This window comes from Lissotriton vulgaris, chromosome 8, assembly GCF_964263255.1.
Source record: "Lissotriton vulgaris chromosome 8, aLisVul1.2, whole genome shotgun sequence".
Classification (NCBI taxonomy): domain Eukaryota; kingdom Metazoa; phylum Chordata; class Amphibia; order Caudata; family Salamandridae; genus Lissotriton; species Lissotriton vulgaris.
The window spans coordinates 561,605,993-561,623,441 of record NC_141696.1 but is presented as its reverse complement, the minus strand read 5'-3'; the positions used below and the strand labels follow the sequence as shown (position 1 = coordinate 561,623,441).

Here is a 17,449-nt window from a genome sequence, read left to right as displayed (position 1 = left end):
ACCCATCCCGAACCCTTTGACCCCCCTTTCTACACCCTGGAAAACCCCCCTATTCCTCCGGGCAGATTCCCTATGGACAAGGTCCCCTGGACGCTACCAAAAAAAAACAATAATGCACATGATAGACCAGACCCCTCTAAGCGACCCAGTGATATGATTCCATGGTGATTACTACCTTAGGACTCACCCACCCTATATCCCACCGCCGCTCTTTATTTTATCAATGAGGGCATCTACCTCCTCGATCTGTCGCATGTTATACATGTCGTTGTTCCACATAATTCGGAGTGATGCCGGGAATCTTAATTGTACCTTAGCACCCACTGAATTCATGGTTGTCATTCTTTTACCCAGCTCCCATTTTTTTGTTGCGGTAATATGCGATACATCAGACCTAATAGAAAAAGAGAATGGGCTAGAAAAGGAATTACATTTGACCACACCTGCTCTCAATGCGAGGGATAGGATTTTCTCCTTTAGGGAGTAAGTCAAAAAGTTCACAAAGATTTTCCTTGACTTTGAGTTTGCAGGATTCCTCTTACATGAACACGCTGAATGTCCTGAGCTAGATAGAAATCCGGGGAGTCTTTAAGAATTGTATCTTTTTGAAGAGAAATCACAACATTTTTAATATCTCCTGCCTCCAGGGCCTTAGAAACATTTAATATTTTTAAGTTATTTTTCCTATCATGGTTCTCAAGACGCTCTATGTCATCTTTCAGATCTCTATTTTGAAGAGCTAGTTTTTCCATTTCCGCTGAAGAACTCTGCAACGCTTCCTTTATTTTGGGGATTTCAAGTTCCAAAGCGTCAGTTCTTTGTGAAACTTCTTCAACTTTTTGGGTTAACACCTCACATGAGGATTTAATGAAGGCATGTTTAGTTTCAGAGATGGTAAATCTTCTCCCTATATCCTCCCTTAGAGCCAACAAAATATCAGCTAATGGTCCAGCCCCCACAAAGTTAGAGGGTGCCTTTTTATGTACATCTGATATGTCTGGAGGATCAGGTAAATCAGTAACTAAAAATGGTGGTGCTGAAGTAATCAGGGTTCCCAAGGCCTACATGCTCCGAAGATAACCCACTTACACTCAAGAACTGTTGGCACGGAAACTGTAAAAGTCAAAGAACAAGTTTATTAAGACCCCATGGGGTGGTGGTACACTCATACAGCACCCTTCGGTAATGCAAGAGGTATCACACCGAACACCGGTGTGACCCCGTCTTTTATACAGTTTTGAGGTAATAAAAGATAGGCGGCACAAGTTACAACACATTTATGTACATATATGGTCATGTTTTGGAACACAGCCAGCTCATTGGAGGGGGCACAACTCCGCTGGTCAGTTTGGCACACATTCCTGAGGGGTAACTGGTCAGTGGGGACTGCGCATGCGTGAGCTTGACCAGCACTAAAAATAGCCTGTTGCTGGGCAGACTGAAGTGGTCAGTGGTACGGACAACGGACTAAAGGGCACGCTGGCCACGAGGCCGCTTATGGTCTAAGATGGCCGCCGCAACATTCAAAATGGCGTTTTCATGTATAGCCAAGTTAAGGAGGAAAACGTGTAGTTTCAGCTAATCGCTAACGCGGCCATGCCAATTACGACAGACGACCCTTTTAGCGTTTAGCTGAATCTACCTCATAGTGAACATAATCAGGATGTTCGTCCTCGATGTCTATTAACATTATTTGCCACACTTCTTTATGAAGCATCAGTTTGTCATGGGCAAGAGCTCGTGTTGATGGTATACAGGCTGATAGACACATAGAACATAAGGCTGGGCCACAGTGGATACATAAACATACAAAAAACAGTGCCCCCACAACTATACATAAAATCGTTAACAGTTTCCAGCCCCAAGCAGTAAGCATTGACCAGAACCATCCTGAAAGTGTCCAAGTTCCATTGTCCGGGTGTATTTCAGCTGCTATTTTATGGAGCTTTGATATGGCATCATAAACAGATGGAGAATTGTCAGGTATGTATACACAGCAGCTACTTCCGATAATTCTGCATGCCCCCCCACGGTCAGCTAGAACTACATCCAACACCATCCTATTTTGGAGCATAACTATTCTAGAAATCTGAAGTTCCTCAGTGATATTTCCTAGGGCAATGGCAGTGTCATTCGCTACAGCCTCAACAACACGTGTCAATCGTCTTATTTTCCGGCTGTTCAACGCGGCCCCCCACAAAGGAAAACAGTCCCAAATTGAAGTCCACATACTGTTGTAAGGCAGTATCAGTCTGGTCTATGTCATCCAGAACAACAGTCCGCTTAACTCTATTCAGGACAAAATCGTGATACAGGACGTAGTCATTGTGATACATTGGTGGGGCAATGAATACAGGAGGTAGCACAAACGATACATAACACGTGCCCAACCATCCCAATGGAAGCTGATGATAACCCTTCGTTCCACAAATGAAATACGTATTTCGAAATGCTACAAACGAGATGCCATTCGGGCTATCAAAAGTAAGTGTGGTGTTGCATTCACTTTTCCCTACCGCAATCGAACCTTTATTTCTAATACACAAATCGGCTTTAGTAGCAATGACATTAATGACATGTGAGCTGGATACATTGATGTTTCGTTGATTGCTGTACACACGCGGGGCAGATACATTGTCGGGCCTGTACTCTTCCCATTCAAATCGAGTACCTTCGGCCCGTGGAAACCCATCCTTGTCATGGGAGCATATTTTATTCAAGCGAAAAAAGCACCCCCCCTTTGGTTGGCCATCTCAAAGTAAAGAGGAGGGTGTACCAGGCATTGCAGGATCCATTATGCGAAAACGGGAGTGGAATGAGTGGGGTGCCCCCTCTCTTCTGGTGCCCCGGTAACATCCCACACACCCAACAATTGGAAGTATTGGTCATATTATGCGTGTGATGAAGAATCTGAATAAAACTATTATTCAGATAAGTTTGCCGATGTCGTTCTTCATGGTAGGGTAATGTAAAGTGAAAATGTTCAGATGGAGCCGGGGTAGTCGGCAGCAAATGTTCACGTGCAGGTACCACAAGTTCAACTACCCAGGCTATTACAGCTATCACCACAATAGTCAAAACAAAGAGAATGGCACCCAAGATTCGCTTATCTCGTGATGCTGGTGATGCCATAGTTCGGAAAAGTTCTTACAGAGTCTCAAATAGTTCAAATTGTTCACAAAGTCTCAAATACACATGCGTGTATACCTAAAAAAAGAAAAATACGGTGCTGAACTCCGAGGTAGCCATTGTTTTCTTCTCCGGGCCAAGACGGGTGTCGCTACACTGGCAGAACTGATCCCCCCCCCCCTTGGAATTCCCGGTTTCCGTTTCACAAACCTGGAGCGGTAACCAACCAGTCATATACAAAAAAAACCCAAAAAAAATCTTCTTATCAGGGACGCAGGTTGTAGTGCTCTCGTCCGGCAACAGCGTGGTCCGGGAAGGCTCCCTCAACCTCGGCCGACGTCACAGCTGGGCTCTTTTCTTTCTCCAGAATCTCTTTGTAATCAGTCAGCACAGCAGGAGTCACCAGATCCGGAGAGACACGGCGGCAGTGTGTCGAGTGCACCCACCTCTTCCTGTTGGTCACTCGTACAGCGGTCCGGGTCGCAAGGAGGACCTGTTCGGGGCCCTTCCACCTTGGCTCCAAACTGCTCGCTCTCTCAAACGATCGGATCATCACATGGTCGCCGGGGCGAAGATCATGGCCCTCTCCAGTAGAGTTGTCAGGGAGCGCTTCTCGAACCTGTTGATGAATAGAAAGCAAATCATTTGTTAATCGTGCCAAATAGTCGTTCATCATAACACAAGGCACATCATGTATTAATCGCGGCTTGGGCACCCCCCAGATATTCATGGGGCGCCCAAACACCACCTCATATGGTGTAAGGCCAGTTCGTGAATGGGGTACTGATCTAAGAGAGAGCAGTGCTAGCGGCAAAGCATCTGGCCACTTCAACGACGTGGATGCCACAATTTTGGCCAGTTTAAGTTTCAACGTAGCATTGAACCGCTCAACCAGACCTGCCGACTGAGGGTGGAACACAGCGTGGAACTTCTGCTGAATCCCTAACCCCTTCAGTACATACTCCACAATCTTCCCAACAAAATGAGGCCCATTATCGCTCCACAAAAATTTGCAAACTCCAAAGCGAGGAAAGAATTCCTTAAGCAACACCTTAGCCGTTGTCAGGGCTGTGTTATCTTTCGTGGGGAAGGCCTCAACCCATTTGCTAAAGGCACATACCACCACTAGGACGTACTTCAGGTTGTTGCAGCGCTCGAGTTGTATGTAATCCATTTGGAGTACCTCAAATGGTGCAGAGGGTGGAACGAACCCTCCTTTCGGAGTATGGGTCCCCTTTCCAGGATTGTGTTGTAAACATACCAGGCAGGTCTGCACTACTCTCTTAGCAGTATTAGCAATCTCGGGATGTTCCCAAACTCGTGTTAACAGTCGAGTGATTGCAAGGGCTCTGACATGTGCCAATCCATGTGTCATCTGAACCATCGCCTGCAAGTAAGCTGCAGGCAATTTCCATTTTTTCATGTCCTTACTTCTCCAACAACCCTCATCATCTAGTACCCCATCTGCTGCCCATGCCGCAAGTTCTGATTCAGTGGCTGATTTCTGAATATCCAAAATTTCTGCTCTAGCATCGCTCCATCGCTCAGCCTGTGATTGTGTGACATACATGGGGGAGTCAGTCCGAGACATAGCCGTTTGTCTCGCTATACTGTCTGCAAAGGCGTTTCCTTGGCCCACTTTATCAGTGATCTTTTTATGGGCGCTACATTTTATTATCGCTACTTTCTTTGGGCAAAGCAACGCGTTTAAGAGATCACGCACCAGTTCTCCATGCATGATATGTACTCCGTGAGAAGTCAAAAACCCACGCTCTCTCCAGAGTAGCCCGAAGTCATGTGCTACTCCGAAGGCGTACCGGCTGTCTGTGTATATGTTCACACATAGGCCAGCACTCAATTCGCAGGCTCTTGTTAAAGCTATCAGCTCTGCTGCCTGAGCCGATTTCTGTGGTATTCGTGCTGTTTCTACCACTGTCTTAAGTGTCGTGATCGCATAGGCTGCGGAAGTCGTACCATCTGGCAACCTCAAACACGATCCATCAACCCACAGTTCCCCATCCACATCTGGAAGTGGCATATCCTGTAAGTCGACATGACCCTTTGTCTGTTCCTCGGTCAGGAAAACACAGTCGTGATGTTTTTCTTCCTGACCCTCCTCGACCGGATAGGGCAATAAAGTGGCGGGGTTCAGAGTAGCGCATCTTTTCAGTGTAATATGTGGCGCCAAAAGTGTCAGCTCATATCCTGTTAGCCGCGCACTCGTAAGGTATTGGGTCTTTGTTTGATTTAGCAGAGCATCTACTGCGTGAGGAACTAACACCAGCAGTTTATGTGATAACACTATTCCCTCACTCTGCCGTATGGCTACTGCTGTTGCTGCTACCGCTCGAAAACACCCAGGCAACCCTCGTGCTACAGGATCAAGAATGGCAGAGAAGTATGCACATGGTCTCTGCTTGTCCCCGTGTACTTGTACTAACACTGACAACGCGCACCCATCGTTCTCGTGCACGTACAATGTAAAAAGTTTCGTGTAGTCTGGTGTGCCTAACACGGGTGCAGAACAAAGGGCCTGTCTCAACTGTTCAAAGGCCTTCTGACATTCATCTGTCCATTCAAGGGGCATTGGTGTAGCTTTGGACAGTAATGCTAGCAAAGGTTTTATGATGTGTGAAAAACCCATGATCAACTGTCTACAAAAAGACGTCAACCCTATGAAGGCACGTACATCTCTCTGCGTGCGGGGGACTGGTGTGTCTAAAATTGCTTGAATTCGATCAGATGTTAATGCACGCCCCTCCTTAGACAACAGATGACCGAGGTAGGTCACCTGAGGTCTACAATATTGGAGCTTTTTCTTCGAAACCTTATGATTGTTCTGTGCCAAAAAGGAAAGCAACGCAATTGTACTTTTTTCACAGTGCGCATAAGAGTCTGCAGCAAGCAGAAGGTCATCCACATACTGGATGAGAACAACGCCAGTCTGCAACTCAAAAGAATCTAGCTGTCTTTTCAAAGCCTGGCTGTAGATGCTCGGGCTCTCAGTATAACCTTGGGGAACACGACAAAATCTATACGATTTATTATTTAACGTGAAGCCAAACAAATATCTGCTATCAGGATGGACAGGGATGGAAAAGAACACGTTTTTCAAATCAATAACACTAAAGGTTGTGGCCGTTGGTGGTACCAATTTAAGCAAGGTCGTAATATCGGACACCACCGGGTATTGGGGAATGACAATTTTGTTGATCTCTCTCAAGTCAATAATAAACCGATAGACTTTGTCATCAGTATCTCTCTTAAGGATCGGAAGAATAGGGCTGTTACAAACATTATAAGGAACCTCCTCCACTACTCCTACAGAGATCAAATCCTGAACAATATGTGTCAATGCAAGTTCACCTTCTCTCAAAATCTTATACTGTGGTACTCGTGGTAGAGTGGCCCCCTCCTTAACAGTAATGTGTATTGGTGGAATACGCATCTCTCCCACATCCGTATCTGAGGTCGCCCATAACGTGTGCGGTAGAGAGGCCAAAGCTGGAATGTCTAAGATAGTAAAAAACCTATCTGGGTCAGGATAATTGTCATTCAGGATAACCCGCACTCCCTCAGGAGCGCACCGTATCGTTGCTCGAAAATATTTAAGCAAATCAATGCCCAGGATATTGTCTGGTGTATGGGGCGATAACAAAAATTGGCCAAAACTGAAAAATGTATCAAGACATAGTGCAAGGGGCTTTGACAATGGGCTAGGGGAGGGTGTGCCATCGAACCCTACACATGTTATCATTTCGCCAGACAGGGGAGCCCTCGGAACCAAGTTTTTCGACAAAGCGCTACGAGTAGCCCCTGTGTCGACTAGAAAATGATCAGTAGAACCCAGAATACCCGCTGTTACGTATGGACCCTGCTGATCTACCGGCACTTCAACTGATTCCTTACCCCATCCTACGCAGTCCTATGCATGCACATAATCCTGGTGCTCCACATTCTCACCCTCCGAAATCTGATATTGATTCCGTCTATCAAACGTGTTTCGTTCATCCTGGCCACGCCCCTGTCCTCAACCCTTCCACGATCACTTCCGCCACCTCTCGCTCCCGTATAACCTCCTCTCGACCTACCACCTCCTCGACCACGCTGACTACGCTGCTCACGAAGTACCGGACAATCATCAGCCCAATGCCCAAACTCCTTGCAGTAGGCACACTGATCTTCCGCTATATCCGTACGACCATACGACGTATTCCCCCCACCTCGTCTACCTCTATCATTCCCTCTGCCCTGTGTTCCCCGAACCTGCGCCAACATCACCTTCGTTTTCAATTCCTTCGCCTTTTTGTCAACACTTTCTTTAGCCTCCAACTCCTGCCGCTCATAATACTGAGCCATAGTTAACAAAGACGCAGGGGTCGCCGTGGCCCAGGAACTTTCACTCGATTTCAATCGTTTTGCAATCTCCGGTAGGAGATTAGCCACATACTTATCTACGAACAAATGCCGACCCGTATCGTCTGTTAAAGATTGACCACTGTAATCATGGAATGCCTCCTCGAAGCGTGTAAAGAAATCTGAAACCGTTTCATCAGGCTTTTGTTTGCACGAAGCTAACATAGTCCAATCGGTCTTTTTAGAAGGAACAAGCGTTTTTAATTTAATCAAAATAGCCGCCGGAAGGTCTAGAATCAACTGACAAGGCTTACATGCCGGTTCCCTATCTAAATCGGCAGCATTTATTTCTTTCCATGTCCCCCCAAGTATTGTTTCATCATTATTTTTACGAATTTGCCTCCACATATCAGGTGGAAGAATTAACCCAAAAAACAAATCTATGTCAACAAGAGTCATCACACAAGACGAAATAGCCCCTTCCACCCCTTCATAAAATGCCGCCGGATTTTTCCGAAGATCAGGTAGAGAATTTTTCAATGCCATAACATCTGCTCTATTCCAAGGCGTATATACCCAGTTATATATAAAATATCCTTTCGCATCCTTTGACAATTTATCATCATCTGTACCTTCCCCTTTAGGTGGAACATACAAGGGCGCGGCTTCACGCATAGGCATAACATGCAATGCAGAACCCTTATCTGATTCCCGGAGAGAACACTCCTTAATCTGCTCGTTATTCTCTGGCTCGGACTCCTTTTGCTTCCTTTTCCGCTCCTCCCGCAATCTGGTTGTTTCATCTCGCAGCTGGATCAGTTGCTTGAAAAGGTCGTCAACATCTGCAAGATCAAATAAACCTTTATCCAAATTCTCACGATGTACTGACAAAGCTTTAGGTTCTAACGTATCTGAAAGTTGACGATACGCGGCAACAACTTCATCCGCCAAATTAGACAGAAAATACAGTAATTCAAGATCCGTCCACCTACTCCTCTCCGCAACCACCTCAGCCTGAGAAACACAATTCTTATTCACTTTACGAGCCCAACTACGTAAATGTGCGGACCTCTCCGTAGTAAACCTGAGAGCGGATATACCCTTCTTTTCCGACTTATCCTGCCCATCATCACCCGAATCTTCAGCTGGAGCCGTTGGCGAACCGTACGGAGGCGGTGACCGATCTAGCAATGAAAAATCATCAATTTCATTATTAAGGACAGGATAAAGCGGTCGGCGAATAGGAAATTGACCAGTCGTTTGCAATTTACGTTCCCGTTCCTCCCTCTCTCTTTTCTCCTGAGCCTCTTTTTCCTCAAGCTGTAAAGCCTTATCCCGAGCAGCCTTGCGCTGCTCTTTGTCCGCCAAGGCAACTTCACGTTTCATTCGCTCGCGCACCGCTTTCTCCCACATTCGCACACAATCAAACATGTTTTGTCTAGACCTGCGTTGAAACAAACATTGCTCCACAAACTGTACTTTACGTAAATCGAACGACCCATGTAGAGGCCATTGCAATTCAGGATCAGTTTTCGTGTACTTATGCCATAATTTGCTGTACATAATAGGGGGAAGGCCAAATTTAATATACATCTCCCTATTCGGTGTTCCTTCTGGGGGAGCCGGCTGTGCTTCCGCTAACCTAATTGTGGTACCATTTCCAAGACAGCACATCCCTCGGAGTGTGCTGAAAACAGGCATGTTCAAAAAGTATCACGAAAGCGTGACACCGTATATAAAATGGCACTTACAGTACTTCACACAAATGTGCCGCTCAGAGGAAAAAAACAAAGTTAGAGAAACATCTCTACATGCCTGCCTATGTGAAGTGCACTACACATATAGATTCAAAGTTCACAAATTCACAAACGTTAGCTAACTCAAATCAAAATCGTAGGTCATAGGACTCCGGCAAGCGTCCGAAGACTACCTTACCGATCACAAATCATAGAACTTCAGCAAGCGTCCGAAGACTACCTTGCCGAACACAAATCTTACCCAAAATCTCAAATGTCCAGATTCCAACTGCCAAGGTCTTGTGATCAAATCAGCCAAACGGCACTTTCCCAGCAACGCAGACGATCGAAAACTCAGTCGGAGACCGACGCCACCTGGAAGGTCAGATCAGAAGGAAAGGAAGAAACACCGTGGGTGCCAAGACTCGGGTCACTCAGTGGCAGCGCGCGTCCATGGCGAGTTTCCAAGCCTTCGTCACGACCTCTCCTTCGGGCATCCGAGTCGCCGATGAGTCCCTTCGTGGTCGCCAATTTGAAGTAATCAGGGTTCCCAAGGCCTACATGCTCCGAAGATAACCCACTTACACTCAAGAACTGTTGGCACCGAAACTGTAAAAGTCAAAGAACAAGTTTATTAAGACCCCATGGGGTGGTGGTACACTCATACAGCACCTTTCGGTAATGCAAGAGGTATCACACCGAACACCGGTGTGACCCCGTCTTTTATACAGTTTTGAGGTAATAAAAGATAGGCGGCACAAGTTACAACACATTTATGTACATATATGGTCATGTTTTGGAACACAGCCAGCTCATTGGAGGGGGCACAACTCTGCTGGTCAGTTTGGCACACATTCCTGAGGGGTAACTGGTCAGTGGGGACTGCGCATGCGTGAGCTTGACCAGCACTAAAAATAGCCTGTTGCTGGGCAGACTGAAGTGGTCAGTGGTACGGACAACGGACTAAAGGGCACGCTGGCCACGAGGCCCCTTATGGTCTAAGATGGCCGCCGCAACATTCAAAATGGCGTTTTCATGTATAGCCAAGTTAAGGAGGAAAACGTGTAGTTTCAGCTAATCGCTAACGCGGCCATGCCAATTACGACAGTGCCGCCACCACGTCAACCATCACTATTGCTTGAGGGAGACCCGGTCCATCATCTTGGTTTCCTTGGTTTTCTTGATTTTCTAGGGCCGAATATCTATTGGAGATATCGATGGAGGGATGAAAATCCACCTGTTGTTCAGTCGATAGACATGTTTAATCTGTTACCCCAGAGGGAGACGAAAGCAAAGTAGAGTGCAAGACGGTTTCTTGAGGTGGGGGAAGGTTCTGCGGATAGACTGTCTGTGTACTCGGAGATGACATACTAGCTCTTTTATTTAAGCCCTTATCTGAAGGAGTAGAGAGAACCTTGTAAATCGACTTCAGAGAGGGGGTTCCTCTGACTTTAGAGGATAGGACTTTCTTAGCCCTACCCTTCCCTCTTCCACCACCTGGAGAGATATTTTCCGTGGTGGCTACCCTCTTGCCCTGCCTAGCAGTGGCCCTTACCTCTGCAACTGGAGGTGAAGCGCAAGTATGTATATTAGGATCAATGCCAGTGTCGAATTTCGCAATCCTATTGCGCAAGGTATACCAGCAAACAGTTTGTTTTATGCTCTGTTGAACTCTGCTGGGGGCACTACACGGGAGACTGCGCCCCCTATTCTCCATACAACTTTGAGGACCCACCCACTGAGCAATCCAGGCAGCCTTCTCTAGATTCTGCTGAGCACAGGGGTCACACACTCCTGACCACACTCCTCCAAAGCAGGCACTGGGAGACCCGGCACGCTCCCTCTCTGGGTTGCAACCAAAGTCTTACCTCCACAACCACTTGGGGCCAGGTCAAAAAGAAAGCGGTCTGCTGGCTCACCTCAGCTCCCTGCTTTGCTCCATCCTGTTAGCCCGCTGCCTGCGACCCTAGCATTCTCACAGGTGCTGACTCTGCCGCTATGCGCCAGGAACTGTTGAAGGACTGGGCTTTTCTAAGGCCCAGCGGTGCCAGGGGACAACACCTGAAACCTTCATGGGTTACCTGTTCCGGCGTACAAATGACAGAGACACGGGACACTTCCTTCGGCGTCAAAGATCGAGGTTTATTTACTGCAGGGAACACAGAAGTCACAAGAAGTACAACACGTGTAGGTTCTAGGAGACTGCTTCAAATTGCAACTGTGGATCGCTCCTTTTATACAGATTTTTGTCATAGAACAACATGGCGAACAAAAGGTTACAACTCAGTTCCTACAGTAAACTTCAAAAGGGTCGCTTTCATGTATTCAGGGTCCCGGAACATAATTACAGTAGCATCGCCGGTTCCCAACTGTAAAAGTACATTATCTCACCATTTGGTACATTCCATTCCGGCTGTAAACGAGTTAAGGAAGAACTCAGAAACAGGTGCAAGGAAAGACAAAGATAGTCAACAGATTAAAAAGAGTGTAAGGGGGTGATATCGGAAACACGATTGCAGGATCAAAGGAGACATGCCTAATGAATGCACAGCTGAAACAATAGACCGGCACGGCAAGATGAGCCTCGAGCGGGGCCATCTGCCTTTGCAGTATCATCCCCCTCGTCATAAAGACACCCTCAAAGGAACACGTGTCTTCCGCAAGAGCTTGGGAATCCCAGGGTCACGAAGCGGACAGTGTCTGTTCGCTGGCTACTTGAGGGCAAGAGACAAAATGGCTGCTGTATCTAAAATGGAACCCGTGGGTTCAGATGAAGAAACCCACGAACAAGATGAACGGTTCAGGTCAGCGTAGCGAAAACGCGTACACCCACTAAACTCGTCATTTGCGGTTCATAGATACCAAACTCGTCCATATTCGAGCGAGTCGAAAACACCACTTTAATTGTCACGGAACCTCAGACGCTCCTTTTGCCCTCATGTAGGCAAGCACTAGTCGATATCAGAATCGATCTCGATATTCATCAGACCATCCAGATATTGCTGCAACATCATTCTATCCATCAATGCTTCCTTGGTAACAGATGGCCGTCTTATACACGTCGTAGCACAGAGGCCACATAAGGCAGGACCACACTGTACACAAAGACAGCACGTGAACAGAAATGCTACAACAACCCCAATGATCATCAGAATCTTCCAACCCCATGTCGACATCAGGCCCCAAAACCATCCTAGTAGCGTCCAATCACCTACGTCCACGTGTATGGACTCGGAGATCTTATGCAACTTCGAGATGGCTTGATAGACAGTTGGAGCGTTATCAGGGATGAAAATGCAGCAACTCGAATGGATCACCTTACATACACCACCTCTATCTGCAAGAACAACGTCTAAAACCATACGGTTTTGCAACGTCATGAGCCTGTCCGCCTGAAGCTTTGCTGTTATATTACCAAGGGCACTTGCAGTGATATTAGCAGTTGATTCCACCACTCGAGTCAACTGTCTCAGGTTCCTACTATTGATCATAGGTCCCCAAAACAGCAAGAAACCCTTAAAGAAGTCTCCTGCTTCTTGACCGGCAGTGTCTTCTTCGCTAATAACACCTCTCACAACTCTGGTCTTGTGATAATCTGACCCGACTGTGAAAGTCGGTGGTAACAGATTCGCAATATAACAGGTGCCCGAGAAGTCACGAGGCAACCATGTATATGCGCGGTCGTAACATACAAAGTATGTACCCTTGGCAGTCAAAAGAACAGGGGAAGAGGCCGTTGGCAAGACATATGTTTCAGTACAAGCACTCCTCCCAAGCTGAGCTCGCGGGCTTCGGCCAAGACCTTTCAAACAGAAGTTACCAAGATGGGGTACGATCCAGATTGGAGACAAGCTTTTAAGCTGTCTATCACCCACTGACATGGTATACTCAGCCTCACTCAGATCTCTGTATGCTCGCACCTCTTCCTCTGGAATAAGCGATGCGTCAAAAATATCTCTATCTAAATTGGCAATCGCTCTTGCCAAAGGCTTGTGGTACGGGCCAGGACCATGATCTGCAGTGCGTGGCTCTCGATGGGGGTAGGAATCTAGTGCACTACGAAACATAGTTTGGAATGCTCGAGCTGACCCCTGGGAACTATAAGGAAGAACCAAATACGGAATTCCCCTATCCATGGTATGTGGCATTAACCCACACACCCAACAGTTGGTAGTATTCATCACCGACTGATGTTGATGAAGAAGCTGGACAAAGGAGTTGTTCATGAATTCCGCACGTCTAACCTGTTTGTGTTGAGGCAGAGGGTGAAAGGAATGTGGAGAAACAGTGGGAGTAGATTTTGGTTCAGAAGAAGAAGTAGGTAAAGCAGAAGGCAATAACGATTGTATTCCATAATATACTCCACCCACCAATAGCATGGAAACAGTCAAGAACAGTAGGAACACCTGAAACAGAAAGCATTTAGTTCGTACAACCCTGTGCAGTGTTGATCTTTGCGCTAGAGTCTTCTCCACTTCCGACAACTTTGAGAATTCCATCCTCTAAAAACCGTCCGCAACGTTCTTGACGCACTTCGTTCTGAGTAGCGATTATCAATTCCCAGGAGTTCCTAGGAATCGACAAAAGTACCGACCTAGTGTCAGGAACCTGCTAAACAGAAGGAAGTACCCGCACGGCCCTACGGTCAACCCGGATGTAAGGTTCTTTAATCAAACATTCAATTGTAATACAAAATCTCCTAGCTGTGGAAAAACACACGTGGAAAAGAACTCAAAATTAATAGATGCTGCAATTGTTCATAATGTTCAAAATGACAATAAGGGGGTAACGTGAATTTCAGAAAAGGAAAAAAAGGCAAAAAGATATTTATTAGTCTTTGGTATGAGAACGAAGAAAATATCTGCTTCTTCCAGGACGAGTCTGTTCTTCGAATAATTGTTCAGGTTGCGGAACAGAGTCCTGTCGGTCAGATGATAGTTCAAGTCTTGAGTTTTCCAATGATGAAGGTTCAACAAAGTTATCTGATTGCACTGAAGACTTGACTCGCAGGGCCCATCGCTGCACTCCCTTCCCACTCTTTCTAATGAGGAGTTTGCTAAGTGGGCCCTGCGAGTCAAGTCTGGCTCGCCTGCAGACCCGGTAAGATCTGCCCTTTTCAGGGATGTTGCTTTTGAGGGACGCACAGTAGTGTGTTCTCTGATTAACCTCTCCCTGACTTCCGGCCTGGTCCCTGCCAAGTGGAAGCAAGCGGTGGTTTCCCCGATCCTAAAAAAATCATCTTTGGATCCGCTGAGACCAGAAAACTACCGCCCTATATCTTTGCTCCCTTGGCCGGCCAAGGTCATGGAGGCCCATGTAAATCTGGCCCTCACGGAGCATATGACCCAAGTTAATGTCCTGGATCCCACGCAGAATGGGTTTCGTGCTGGCCACAGCACTGAGACGGCCCTTCTGGCAATGGTTGAGCATTTGCGGACTGTGCTCGATGCAGGTCAAACGGCAGCGCTTATCTTATTAGACCTGAGCGCTGCCTTTGACACTGTTTCCCATCGCATCCTTCTACATCGCCTGCAGGACATTGGCATTTGTGGGTCAGCTCTGCAGTGGTTCCGCTCCTTCCTTAGTGATCGCTCCTTCTGCGTTGCCACCCCTCCATTTCAGTCCAAGTACCATCCTTTGGACCTGGGGGTCCCTCAGGGCTCCTCGCTGAGTCCCACGCTTTTTAACTTGTACGTGCAGCCGCTGGCTGAGGTCGCCAGGCAATGGGGCCTAACCATGGTCTCCTACGCCGACGACACTCAGTTGGCGGTTACGATCAGCGGGGATGCCAAGCAGGATGCCCTCAGGTTCCGAAGTGGACTGAGAGAGGTGGCCAGCTGGATGAAGAACAACTGCCTCCAGCTGAACGCGACAAAAACGGAGGTGATGATCGTTGGAAGGGAAGCGGACCACTGGGGGGACGGATGGTGGCCTCCTGAGCTGGGATCAGCGCCGGCCCCTGTCCTGGAACTCAGGAATCTGGGAGTATGGCTTGACCACACGTTAAGCTTTGTGACTCACACGAAGAGAGTGGCGGCCTGCTGTTTTGGAGTATTACGCGGGCTAAGACCCCTGCTCAGATTTTTCGATGCTCCTACAAGACAGCTGGTCATTCAAGCAATGATTATCTCTCGGCTGGACTACGCCAGTTCACTCCTTTTAGGAGCGAACCAAGCCGAGATCCTTCGTTTACAGCGAGTCCAGAACGCTGCGGCTAGGGCGGTGGTTGGTTTGCCCCGAACCTGCCCCACCTCTAACACTCTGCGGTCCCTGCAATGGCTTCCGATAAGCAAGCGAATTCAATTCAAGGCTCTTTGCCTGGTTTTTAAAATTCTTCGAGAGTTGGCACCTGTGATACTGAACAAACTGCTCTCTCCCTACGTTCCTACCCGCTCACTCCGATCCCTTGGACAATCCTTGGTGGTTGTCCCCCGTTTTAGACTTAGTCGGATGGGGGGTCGCTCCTTCCGCGTGAAAGCTGCAACCCTCTGGAATGCGCTCCCCTTGGAAATCCGCCTCTTGGATGATTTAATATCCTTTCGTAGGGCTCTGAAAACCTTCCTGTTTTAAATGTTCCCTGTTTTAAATGCCTCTGCTTTTTTGTTACTGGATTTAGTGTTATGTTGTGTTTACCTTTCCCTGCGCCAGGACGCTCCTTCGCTGGAGCAGCTGTGCGCATTAAAATGCAAATAACATAACATAACATAACAAGTGTCTCCTACAGGCTGAGCATCACTGAACGGCACAAATTTCACCGGAGTTTCTGTTTCTGTTGCGGCGATGCCTGTTCTCACCCACGAGTCTGCTGGTTAAGGTATAGGCACCTTCTTTGTGTGGGTGGCATGCACCCAATTTTTGCAGCCTTCCAAACGAACTGCAGTTCTCGTGGCGAGAAGAACCTGAAAAGGGCCCACGTATCTCGGCTCCAAATGTCGCTTCCGGCCAAAATTTCGGGTGACGACCCAGTCACCCGGTTGGAGCCGATGTCCAGGACCCTCTGTCTGTGCCGGCAGTGCTTCAAAGACCTGTTGATGAATTAACCTCAGTTTAGCAGTCAGATCATGAAGATAATCAATTAACATTGATACTCAAGACTATCGAAGGACTTAGGCCTAGGGACCCCCCAAACATTTACAGGACGGCCAAACACAATCTCATATGGGCTAAGCCCTACTCGAGAGTGTACAGTCGCCCTGGTCGACAGGAGAGCCAGAGGCAAGGCATCAGGCCATGACAGACCAGTCGTAGCTTGAATCTTAGCAAGTTTCAATTTTAGAGTACCATTGTACCCTTCAACCAAACCTGCTGACTGGGGATGATTGGCACTATGGAATTTTTGTGTAATTCCAAGGCCCTTACACACACTCTTCATCACACTCCCCACAAACTCACTTCTGTTATCAGATCATACAATCCGTGGCATTCCATACCGAGGAAAGTATTCCTTCAGTAGGACTTTCGCTGTGGACAGGGCAGTATTATCTTTGAGAGGATAGGCTTCGATCCATCTGGAGAATGCGCAAACCGCAACTAAAACGTACTTTAGGTTATTACATCTCTCCATATGGATGAAGTCCAGTTGGATAACCTCAAAGGGACATGTAGGAGGAGCAAAATGGCCAGGTGGTGTAGGGGTGCCTTTGCCAGGATTGTACATCATGCATACCATACAATTCTTAACCACTCTCTCAGCACACTTAGCGATACCATCATTCTTTCATACAGGGGACAGTAACTTGCATATTCCTTTCGCACTAATATGTGACAAGCCGTGCGCCATAGTCACAACAGCTAGCACATATGCATCCGGCAACATCCACTTCTGGCTTTCCGACAAATCAATCCAACATCCGTGCGCATCCAACTTTCCTGTGCTCTCCTTACACTTAGTCTTTTCAGTTTCGGTGGCCTCATTTTGAATCGCTTTCACGCTCTCAACAGTGTCCTCACACATACCAGTTTCTGCAGGCCACCTTACTGAACTCGTCACGTACATTCGGGTTGCAAGATTTCTAGCTGTCTCTTTAGCAATCTCATCCGCAAACGCGTTACCACGACCAACATCATCCGTCACCTTACGGTGCGCACTACATTTAATGATCGCCACCTGCTTGGGCAATGTGAGTGCGTCCAAAAGATCGTTCACGAGCTGTCTGTGTTGGATCTTCGTGCCATGCGATGTCATAAAGCCTCTCTCTCGCCACAATCGACCAAAGCTATGTGCAACG

At 47.3% G+C, this 17,449-nt stretch overlaps 1 protein-coding gene across 1 annotated transcript in view; it reads right to left on the bottom strand.

Moving 5' to 3' along the window:
- Positions 1 to 497: 497 nt before the first annotated feature.
- Positions 498 to 17,449, bottom strand: part of LOC147697715 (uncharacterized) — a 73,617-nt gene continuing 56,665 nt past the window's right edge. The window contains exon 4 of the mRNA XM_086936130.1: positions 498 to 997. Coding sequence (XP_086792256.1) covers positions 498 to 997 — 500 coding nt within the window. The remainder of the gene's footprint in view (positions 998 to 17,449) is intronic.